The 12,142-nt window shown below is 40.7% G+C and overlaps 1 protein-coding gene and 1 long non-coding RNA gene across 5 annotated transcripts in view; one reads left to right on the top strand and one right to left on the bottom strand.

The window, feature by feature from the left end:
* The window catches only part of SLC25A13 (solute carrier family 25 member 13), a 199,630-nt gene that overhangs the window by 56,693 nt on the left and 130,795 nt on the right, over window positions 1–12,142 (bottom strand). For all 4 annotated transcript variants that reach the window (XM_015134304.3, XM_077997027.1, XM_015134303.3 and 1 more), the window contains one exon: window positions 1,302–1,354. In XM_015134304.3, the coding sequence (XP_014989790.1) occupies window positions 1,302–1,354 (53 nt within the window). The remainder of the gene's footprint in view (window positions 1–1,301; window positions 1,355–12,142) is intronic.
* Window positions 5,413–7,455, top strand: LOC144339892 (uncharacterized). Its single transcript, XR_013415451.1, has 2 exons — window positions 5,413–5,488; window positions 7,375–7,455. It is a non-coding gene; the product is annotated as an uncharacterized LOC144339892 (long non-coding RNA).

Raw genomic sequence — 12,142 nt, 5'->3', positions numbered from 1 at the left:
GAAAGTCATTAAACACTTATAAATATGCATCTGTCAATATAGGCTATTTTTTTCTATCAGTCTATTGGAGTAATCATAAATTGCACAAATTAACAGATCTTAAAATAGTTTGAGAAGTACTCTTAATAGCATAATACAGTTTTAAAAAATGAAAAATATATATGCATCACTGATGTTTCAGGAGAAAAGTTAAAAGATAAATGAAAGCCAAAAATACGCTCTGCAATTAGAATAGCTTAAGAAGGCTGATTTTGTCACTGATAATAGTGACAAATAAAAACATACATCTTACAACTTAACACTGTTTTATAAGGCTTGATTAAAAATCACTTTCAAGTCTTCTAACAAGAATTAATCTAAAACACTACTCATCATGGAGATAAATTTGGCTGAGCAGACTTTTTCAGCTTAGAAGAAATTCAATATCTAAAAATTCCTCAAGGATTCTCAAAGAACATAAATTACATTAATTAATTAATATAATATTCTCAAAATGGTATGTACTACAAGAAATTTTAAGAAACAGTCATATCTTTTTGGCAGACATAGGCCAGAGAAGATTAGCTATCTCAAGGTCACATAATAAAATGGTAAAAGAAGAATTTCAGGCTCCAAAGCTACACAGTTCAATCTAAAGCTAGAGTTTCACTTTCTGGGGCTTTATGGCCTTAGTGATGCAAATGTTTGTATATTCCACAAACACTTAAACTGAATATCAACCATCTGTCAAATGTGAGCCAGGCACTGGGCAAATAATCTGATGAACGATCGACTTCAACTAGAACCCAGATCCCTGCACATTTGGCTTTATAGAACACACCCTAACCACGAATCCTATAAAACAGCAGGTGCTGACATGCTCTGGAGTCAGACAAGTCTGATTTTAAATTCTAGTTCTCCCACTCATGATTTGTGGGAACACAGGTAGGCTCTTTAAGCCCTATAGGCCTTAGTTTCCTTATCTGTAAACTGTGGATCACGCTCTGTTGAGATTAGACCAGTAAAAGGTAATACATATAATGTGCCTAATACAGTAGATACTGAAGGGAATTTAGCTGCTACTGCTATGATGACAACAATGATGGCAGCAACCACTAAAAGTACTCAAGTTTATTATCACATTTTTGGATGTCCACTGCTAAATGGGGAATAATGAAAAAACGTGTGTGGTGAGTTCCCCTGCTTTCAAATTAGCTAGCACCTCTGAGCAAACAAACCTGCTGTTTCCTATAAGAATACCTGCTAGATTCTTGAGTATGTACAAAAGCCCTTACTAAGAAGCACCAACTCAAAAGACTTACTGTAAGTTTTATGGCCTTCTCTGGGGCAACTCCCAATAACTGTGGCAACAGACCTAAAAATCAACAAAAAGTAGAAGTATATTAAATAAATTAGCATTAACTAAACAAATCAACAGTTCTACAGAGGGGATTACCACTTAAAAACTGCTTAATCTCTGCTGCAATTTTCTGCTATTACCCTTAATGAGAATATTTGAAATGGAATGTTTAAGTACTAACTTCTAACAGCCGCATCAGGCCCAAGTACATTCCATCTCACATTCTGGATCGTTTGCACATTGGGTAAATCAACAGTATTAGTGACATAGGAAATCTCATTCCCCCAAAGTCTGCTCCTTCCCTTCTGCCTTCTAAATCAGTGGACCACTTGATTTTCTAAATCAAGAACCACTTTTGGGGAAGGCAGTGAGAACACTGAGTGCATTTAGTGGAGCTACATATCTGAATTAAAAATCTCGTTTTCATTTGTTCTTCTTAAAGAAAAAACACTTAAATCACAATTGTTTTTTCTTGGAAACACGCACCAAGCTAACCCTGATGGTATGAGTACGTTGTACCCTTTGTCATACTTTGCGAGAGGTTCATGGTGCTATTCTTCATTGGAAGTATAATTTTCTAATTTATCTATGTAAGAAGGTCCACTTGCAGCCTCTTCTGAGGGACCAGCCTTGCCCACACTCTCTTCCTAAAGGAGCAAGCCTGAGAGGTCACTAGCTTGAATGCCATATGTATCCAACCTACAGGTATATTTTATTGAGTAACGAAAAGTTTCAAACATAATCTGACATCCTTGTAAGAAAGATCAATGAGGCCAGTAATCACGCCTGTAATCCTAACACTTTGGGAGGCTGAGGAAGGCAGATCACCTGAGGTCAGGAGTTTGAGACCAGCCTGACCAACAAGGTGAAACCCTGTCTCTACTAAAAACACAAAAATTAGCCGGGTGTGTAGTCCCAGCTACTCAGGAGGCCAAGACAGGAGAATTGCTTGAACCCAGGAGGCGGAGGTTGCAGTGAGCACAGATTGCACCATTGCACTCCAGACTGGGCAATGGAGCAACACTTTGTCTCAAAAAATAAATAAATAAATACATAAATAGATAAAATAAAATAAAATAAAATAAAATAAAATAATCAATGAACGGACTGACCTAGCCGTCAGTTCACAGGTCCAGTTCTGACTGAACTGACTGACCCTGGGCCTCTTTCTGACATCCCTGCCATCTGCTCTATTGAGTGAAGCTCCATCCTTCAGACAGAAACCATGCAAGGTGGTGCCCACCCTGCTCTGAGGCCCGTACCTCAATGAAGACAAATGCCCGTTTCTTTCTTTCTTTTTTTTGAGATGGAGTCTCACTCTGTCACCCAGGCTAGAGTGCAGTGGCTTGATCTCAGCTCACTGACAGCTCTGCCACCCGGGTTCATGCCATTCTCCTGCCTCAGCCTCCAGAGTGGCTGGGACTACAGGCACCCGCTACCACGTCCAGCTAATTTTTTGTTTTAGTAGAGATGGGGTTTCACCATGTTAGCCAGGATGGTCTTGATCTCCTGACCTCATGATTTGCCTGCCTTGGCCTCCCAAAGTGCTGGGATTACAGGCGTGAGCCACCATGCCTGGCCTCCAGTTTCTATTTTTATTGCTCTATTGATACCCTCACAATTGATAAAATTTTTTATTTGCTCATATCCTTATAAAGGGGGAAAACTAAATAGATGAATGCAGCTTGATGTTTTTGGAAAAATGGGAGAAAGTCCTTCATTGTGGAATTAAACAAGGATAAGGATGGTGAGGCTAATGAAAATTTTCTTTAAAAGTGCATCATGTTTATTACATGCCAGGTACCATTTTAAAAACTTTATTAACTCATTTAATCCTCATAATCACTCTATAGAGAGGAAACCAAGGCATAGAGAGTTAAAGTAATTTGTTCCAAGTTACCTAGCTGGTAAGTGGTGAGACTGGGATACAAGCCTTAGCCATCTTACTCAAAAAAATCTATACCTTTATACACCACTTAACTCTATGTGTCAATATGCAAATGCGCATCTGCATCTCACACCCAGCTGCATTTGTTCACTTATATAACCTGCCTAGATCCTATAAGCATTTAAGTTTGCAACACTTCTTTTTGTTTTTTCTTATTTTTTATTTTTAACAAAGAGACAAGGTCTCACTATGTTGCCCAGACTGGTCTCAGATTCCTAGCCTCAAGCAATCCTCCCGCCTAGGCTTTCCAAAGTGCTGGGATTACAGGTGCGAGCCATCTCACCTGGCCTGAGTTAGTAATCCTTCACTAGGCAACCATAATATCTAAGCCTGCTTCATCCCCAGAGCCACAGCTGACTGGACAATGTAAAACACCTAAAAGATAAGCAAATCAAGAGTTCAGCAACTTAAGCCTGCTACCAAAAATGGAGCTGGCCAATCAGGATGCCTTCCCCAGGAGTATGACTGACAGTCCTTAGAGACGAGGGGACAAGTTAGCGCAGAAGCAGCAAGATGAAAAGATGTCATGGGTGGAGCAAGGAAAGCAGCCAATTGGAAGCCATCTGTGCGCTAATGTCACAAGGAAGCAGAAACCATGAATAAGCAGAGGAAATGCGTTGGTGGACAGATGAGAATGTGAAGCAAAAGGAATGGAGACTCTAAAAAGAGAATGCGCATAGCCCATGAAAGGCACACAGGTGGGAGCGCCCATCCCCATCACCTTCAGGTCCCACTGAAGCCAGGCTCCAGTGCAGCTCCTGCTCTTGGATCCCTGAGATTTCTACCTTCTTTCTCTCTTGTGCGAATGCTTATTAAAAGCCCCCCTTAGCTCTTGCTAGCTTGAGTGGGGCTGTGCTCTTTAGAATCTAAATGAGCTATGGCAGCATATGAGAAAAAATGGGAATATGCAACCATTTGGGCAAAGCAAGCATTCTTATCCAAAGCAAGCATTCTCTCCTAAACTATACTCATGACACTCACTCACTGATCTTTCATTAATATATCTATAATAAGAGAAGGCTTGGTTATTACCTAATAAAAGTACAACATTAATTTCTACTAGTAATATGTGGGCAGACGCCTGTTTAAACTACCTCTTCACATTTGAAATTTCCATCTTACTCCCTGTATTCAGGTCAAGTGCCAAAATGTTTAGTTAAATATTTACTTGCTAGAAGTATTTTTCTCATCATTAAATTGTAGACCAAAATGTGGATGGGTTGAAAGCACTGTGATTTAAATGATGATCTCTTGTCTCCATAACTATCCTGTGACAGTCTTTTTAAATGACTAATAAAAAACCAGCCCACAGAGCCAAATGACTACAGTGTTAGATACAATCATTGCAGTCAGCCTTTCAAACTACTGAGATTTATCCTTCTCGCCATAAATTTAGTAATGCCTGTGAACAGCAAAAAACAAAAGGAAAACCCTGTATGTAAGACTACAAAGAAGGCAACAAATAGCTATTTGTTCAGCAAACATTTACCAAATGCATCCTCTGTGTGCCTGGTACTGAGAGGGACTGGGATGAACACAGTGAGACTGGTGCCTCCCCCTTAAGAAATTCAGAGTTTAGAGGGAAAGGGAATGCTAGTTGTCTCCACCTGCCAGATGGGGGACAAACCACCTAACAACAGCACATGCTGCATGCCAGACCCCAGGGGCATCACAGGACTATGAGAACCCAGTGGAGAGAACAAGTTCTTCTACCGGCAGGAGGGAAGAAAACATCAAAGAAGAGGAGATATTTGCCCTGGGACTTCAAGGGTGAGCAGAGGTTTGCTGGAGAGATGAGACAATGAGCAGAATAGCAGGCAAGGTGATCCAGGCAGAGGAAACAGTTGGTGTGCAAAGGCACCAACATCTTAAGGCTATGGCAAGCAGTCAGGGCACTGGAGGCTGTGCTTGGATCACAGAAGACCAGATAATAAGTAACAATATTATTAATAGTAGTGATAATGACGACAGCCAATAATTGGGGAACACTTGTTACATCCACATACTACTCTGTATTTTATGTGAATGAACACATTTAATCCACAGAACACCTTACTTAGACAGTGGCTTTTGTTTTATCCACAGCAACTGAAGAAGAAACTGAGGCCGACTTTAAGGGAGCTGCCCACGGTGGCTCAGCTGTTCGATGGAAGAACGGGGTTCCACCCAGGCTGTCCGGCTCCAGCCTCTGCTCTTACCTGGTAAACTGCATAACTTCGCTCCCAGGCCCACTAAGGAGCATGCATCAAATTCTGTAGATGCATGGGGTGGCTTTTAGGGTAAAAAGTAAAGTTCAAAAAGTAAAAAGTTCTAGAGGCAGGTGAAGGATAGTTTGCAAGAGCAGAGACCTGAGGCAGTTAGAGAAACTAGGAGGTTAAAGTAATATACTAGAGGCCCCACGTTTCCTTATATTAAATGATTAACTTCAACTTAGAATAAAACCAAAGTACAAATCCACTCCTAAGACCTAGGCCAGATGCTGGCACTCAGGGAAGTTGTTGATAAGAACCATTCTTGTAGTGACTACCCTGTCTGGTTAAACAGGAAAATGAAGGTGACTGGATTATAATCTGAGGCCCACTACAGATGTGGGCCTTGAAAACATTAGTCTTGAGTACCTGCTCTTTGTAAAAAGGTCTGTGAAACAATGAAAAGTTAAAGAGGTGGGAATCCCAAGATCCCTCCTTGTACCTTGACCTCAGAGGGAGAAGAGGTAGCAAGGCCCAGTAAAGCCTAAAGCAGAGAGTCTAGATGAGGCACTTCACCACAACCACATTTAAGTCTAAAGTGCATATATATCTGACATCTGGGTAACTCAGCAGAAAAATCAGGTTTCTAATATAAGATGCTTCTGTTGGGTCCTGGAAATTCACTTTAACCATTTGAAACAGAGAATGGATGTGTGTGTTGTTTCTAACTTGTCAAAACAGCAGTCCATTTTCCAACTGCCTCAAATGAAATTTATTAGTGTGGTTAGTTTTCCAATCTTCTCCTTTTAGTTCAGCTCCATCAGCACATATGGCAATGCTTCCTTGGCAACTCGACTCTACCAGAAGGCTGCTAATGCGAGAAAAGATTTACAGGGTACAGTATTAATGTAGTATTTTGTCTTCACATTTCATGGGTTGGAGATATAAATCACACTATCCCCTCTGAATCCAGTCCCTAGAACAAACCAAGGAGCTGGAGGTGTGGGGACCAAGCCCAGATCAGGGGTCTCCAACTCAGGCTTCATAGGATATCCCCAAAAGAGGTTCCTAGGACCACTGTGATCAACTAGAGGGCTAGCACTTAAGAACCTGTTAGAAATACAACTGGAATTTCAGGGTTGCAAGGGATTATGAAAGAAACTCATTAATATTGCTGGCCTAATTTAAACTAATTTTAGGCTATTTCCAAAGGGGCTGGCAGCAAAATGAACAACCTAGGGCATGGGCTTTCAAGGTGGACAGACCTGGACTAGAATCTTAGGTCTGTGCCTCTTTCACACTGAGTGATCTTGGGTAGTTATTCTTTGAATTCTAGGTTCCCCGTTGGCAAAACAAGGGTGCTAATTATTATCTATTGGTTTATTTTGGTAATTATATGAATAAGTATACAAAGAACCAGACACTATTACCTCATATAGTATGTATTCCAAAAGACATAATGCTTTTTCTACCTATCTTTTCAAGACACAGCCTTGCTTTCTTTTGTTTGCAAGAGGCAATTCGGCCTGAATCATGTTCATAGTCCACCATTAATTAAGGAGTATCATGCTGTGCCCAAGACATTATGCCTATCTTAGAACAGCTGTCCCCAAGTAGTGGGAGCACATGTGGTCTGAGAGTGTCCAGGAGCCCTGTACACTTTGGGCAAGGTAAAGTAATAGCACAGACAACAGCAAAATAACATGTTATTAAGCTGAAATAAAATATTTTAGTTAAAAGCTTAAATGATCCTCAACCTCTGCTGACAAGCAATTTTTCACAATGTAATTTCTACCAGGTGACAAAGCCAAGTGATATTGTGGACAAGTTACCTAATCTCTTTGTATCTTAGTTTCCACATCTGTAGAATGGGAATAATCATGATACCATTTTCACAGGGTAGTCGTGAAGATGAAATGAGTTAATACTCACAAAATCCTCAGACCAGTACCAAGTACAGACAATAAAGACTACAGAAATGGATTTTTGTTGTTGTTGTTGTTGTTGATCTTCATCATCACTATCACTTATTCTTCCTCCTCCTCCTTCATGGAAACTGGAATCCAGAGAGGCTAAGCAGCTTGTTTCAAGTCACTAACTTCTGAGTGACTATGTAGTAGTACTCAAGAGTTGAATTCAGGCCTGCCAGTACTCTCAACTCAGGGCTCTACACTCCTTAATTCTCTGTGGTATCCAGTTTCCTCTAACAGACGTTGCTCCAACTTTCTCCTCTGCCCTGGAAAGGCATTTCTTCCAGACTAGACTGTTCTAAACTTTTCTCTAGGCCTCAGCTCACGCTGGGCCAGCACCCTGCCCTGACTGAACCTTTTACACAACAAAAGGATGGTGGCCATGTAACAGGCATCCACATCATGCTTCCCTGTCTCTCCAGATGGTGAATATCAGACTCCTAAAACCTGAAAGGCATTGAATGTGAGAGCCAAGCTGCAGGCTATAATCTGGTGAACCAGTGAGAGCAGGAATATACTGGAAAGGAGGCGTAGGGTCAGGAGTGGGTTAGAAGCCAGGCTGAGCAGCCACTGTAACCCAGAGTGGCCAGGGTGCCAAAGGACTACGCTGGCCAATGCTAGCAGGACCACAGAGGTGAAGGGGTTACTACCAAGGAAGAAACTTGGTAACTAAGGCAGTAGTTACCAGTTCTGTCTCAGCATAGAACTTAGACGGGCCAGCCCAACCCAGAGAAAGACAGCTGAGAACATGTAACACAGGGTAGAAGGTATTCAGGGCAGAGACGAGCAGTAAACTTCGGTAGGAAAAATTAATCCAGAGGACACCCCTATTCCTGTAGCTGAAGCCACAGCCAGCACACTGTTGTGTTGTCTAGTTTCCACCTGGTAGCAACCCCTCCGATGTCAAATTCTTACCCTTCTGACCTCACTATTGAAACCAGAACACTTGTCCCCATCTTCCTTGAGAAACCCCTTTGCTTTCAACATCAGATTAACCTTCATTCTGCAGCCATCAGCACTCTGTGCGCGCTGCCTTACAGCTTTTATTCCTGCTCCTGTTGCCATGTCCTTCTCTCTTCACTTGCTCAAGCATTCTTTCTTCCCTCCTCCTCCTCCCATTTGTCTGTCTGCTTTTGACTCAGATTGCCCCTAGGCATGAGGCATTTCCACCCTCCCAACTACACTATCCCCTTTCAAAGCCTTCATTACAACCCAATTCTGACAGGCTCTTTGGACTGCTACCCCAAGGTAGCTGTACAGTGGAGTTGGGGAAATAGCCAGGGACAAAGACAGAAATGAAGATTTAAATGCCAGTTTATCTAGGTTAAATGTTTTACGCTCGAAATTTCAAGCACTGTCTGTTATCTTAGCTATGGCTCAGGATGCCTTTGGGAGACAAAGTGTTAAAACATAAAATAAGTGACTATGATTATGGTCTAGAAAAAAATCAGTTCCTCAACTCCTCTATTCTGAGGCTTTCTAGAAGTAAAAATAATTGGGGAAAATGATCAGATACTCCTTCAGTTTTTCACCATAGTACATGAGAACTTTCAGGATCCTGGTTATCTTTTCTTCTATCTAAACTATTTCCCTCCTGCTGAAGTTTAATCTATCTCCCTTGTTTTAGTCTCAGCAACAGTAGTTGGTTATAAATGATCATTCTTGAGGTGTGGAACTAATTCACTCATTAACTTCTTCTCTAGGATACCTACATGTCTTTTTGTCATCTTTTTCCCATTTTCTAAAGTCATCAATTGTTACCATAGCACTCTCAAGCCTCTAACAACTCTCTCATCCACCTTAGATCCAGTGTGTGTCACCTTAGTCTAAGATTACAATGCCCTGTGCTCACTACAGTTTGCTCACCATAGATTTCTGGAGGTTGGCTAACCAACACATGATCTGCTGAAATTTTTTGCTCATTCTTACGTGGCTTCCTATAACCAAACACATGTCTTCTGATCTTTATAGCTGATAAGCTATACAGCTTAACGCTTTAAATGAAAATGTGCAGACATTGGCCAAGAAAATAAAGACTCAAACCTATCCATTTTGCAATCATTAAAAGTTTTGGTGGACATGGATGGACATCAGTGCAGTTCACGGATTAACTGTGGTTTGTTCCAAGATGCATGTGTTCTTAAGTAATGCAGAACAGTCATGGAAATTTCAACCATTTTATTTTGGTGCCAGAATTTTAAAGTTTATTTTTATCCACATGAATTATGCAAGAAGGAAGAATCTCACTGTGATTCTAAAGAATTTGGATACTCCCTTTTATAGTACCATCAACAATACGGGACCTGGCTTAAACTAGCTGCCTGCCAAAACTTCCCTCTGCAATATAAAAGTATCAATAACTTCCTGAGATATCACCACAACATCCTCTAGATGTCACCTTGAGAACATTCCAGGATGGAAGATGACTGCTTTGTACTACACAGACAACTTGAAATAGAAATATTTACAACTCTGCAAGCTTGGATCAATGGGCTGATTAAAAAATTTTTTTTGCCAATTTCCTCAAAGGTTAAGCATTGCTCTAAATTAAGTTTAATTCATAAAATGATCTAATTACTCTTTCTGGGAGATTTTCTTTAGGGCTTCTCCCATGAATAGAAACAAAAATCTTCCTCTAAGAAGTATTTCTGATAGACCCTGATTTCTCTCTCTTTTTTTTTTCTTTTTAATTGAGACAGAGTTTCACTCTTGTTGCTCAGGCGGGAGTGCAGTGGCACAATCTCAGCTCACTGCATCCCCTGCCTCCTGGGTTCAAACGATTCTCTTGCCTCAGCCTGTAGCTGGGATTATAGGCCCGCCATCATGCCCAGCTAATTTTTGTATTTTTAGTAGCGACGGGGTTTGGCCACGTTGGCCAGGCTGGTCTTGAACTCCTGGCTTCAGGTGATCCGCCCGCCTCGGTCTCCCAAAGAGCTGGGATTATAGGTGTGAGTCACCACACCCAGCCGTGATTTCTCTTAATACATCTTTTTTCCCAAGATTCTCCCAAAACATTTTCCAATGTCTAATGCTGCTCATCTCATCACCTGAAACATCTGAGGGAGAAGACTGCAACAAAGTTTAAAAGCAGAAATTATTTACTCCTGGAACATTAAGAACATTTAATTATGGCTGATTACCCAATCAATTGTTGTTCTTTAATATGCCGAATCTATAGCCGGCCAATGACTGGCTCATTTGGTTATGCCAGTCATTCAAACCAAACAAGTTGTCAGGTAATTTACTAAGGATTTCAAATACCTGAGCACATTAAATCACTCTGAAGACTGGAGAGGAAACAGAAAGAATTTTACAAGTGACTTCAGGAAGACCTGGATTATCTCAGGTGTGATTTCCCTTAATACAGACAGGCTTAGCCTGGGGGTTGGATTTTCACAGGGGCGGGGCAGGGGGGGAGAACTAGGAAAATTTGCCATTTTATTATTAGGAAAAAAGTAGTTTGCATTGCAGAGAAGGTTTTCAGGGCCAGACTCATGGGATTTTTATGGCGCTCTTTTCCAGCAACTAAAACTTACACAAAAATAGGAAATAAAGAAAACAGGGAGTTATACCAATACATGGAGAGCAGGGATTAGACAACTCACAACATTAACACCTCTCATGACTCTCTGAGGCACATTTCTATTGAAGAGCACGGCTAGAAATCCCTACAGCTGTGATATCAGCCTCTTTGGGACTATGGGGCAGAGATTCAAATGTGCTCTCTGATGACTACCAAGCAACTTCCACAACTGTTCTGATGCGGCCATCAAAGAACAAAACAACTTGTGGAGGAACATTACAAGAGTTCTTTAAAAATAACCTTCATTCTAACGCCACAGGGAAGGGCTTTTAAATGCAAAAACAGCTTCTGATATTCTTGTTATAAGAAAAAGAGATATTGATTAACATAATAAGATCACATGCTACAAAAACACCTTCTTTGAGGTCAGATGCCAACTTTTTTTCAAAGTATACACAAAGGTAATTTTATAATAGGAGAGAGATCTCACAAATGCAACAGTCCCAAATTATCCTATTCAGGAAATATGAGCAATTACATAGGCCTTGATAGAGAAAAATTACACATTGAGCAAAATTCTGTAATACTAAAAAATATGCTCAATATTTTAAAACGTGTATAAATTAAAGATGTACTCTGATACTTTCTCAAATATTGCTAGGTGAAAGCATTAATAGCAGCAATATTATGTTTTCCTAACTTAAACTTAACAGTTTTCCCTTGGAATAATATACTTTTATTTTTATTTATTTATCTATTTATTTATTTACTGAGATGGAGTCTTTCTCTGTCCCCCAGGCTGGAATACAGTGGTACAATCTCAGTTCACTGCAAGCTCCACCTCCCAGGTTCACGCCATTCTCCTGTCTCAGCCTCCCCAGTAGCTGGGACTACAGGCACCCACGACCACGCCCGGCTAATTTGTGTGTGTGTGTGTGTGTGTGTGTTTTAGTAGAGATGGGGTTTCATCGTGTTAGCCAGGATGGTCTCGATCTCCTGACCCCGTGATCCACCCGCCTCGGCCTCCCAAAGTGCTGGGATTACAGGTGTGAGCCACCACGCCTGGCCAGAACAATATAATTTTAAAATAAAATTACATTTTATGAGAAATGTACAAAGAATCACATATAGGTATTTCATAATTTGACTTTGTACATACAAGTGATAATACTG

The sequence above is a fragment of the Macaca mulatta genome, chromosome 3 (genome assembly GCF_049350105.2).
Source record: "Macaca mulatta isolate MMU2019108-1 chromosome 3, T2T-MMU8v2.0, whole genome shotgun sequence".
Classification (NCBI taxonomy): domain Eukaryota; kingdom Metazoa; phylum Chordata; class Mammalia; order Primates; family Cercopithecidae; genus Macaca; species Macaca mulatta.
This window is presented reverse-complemented; position numbering and strand designations above follow the sequence as displayed.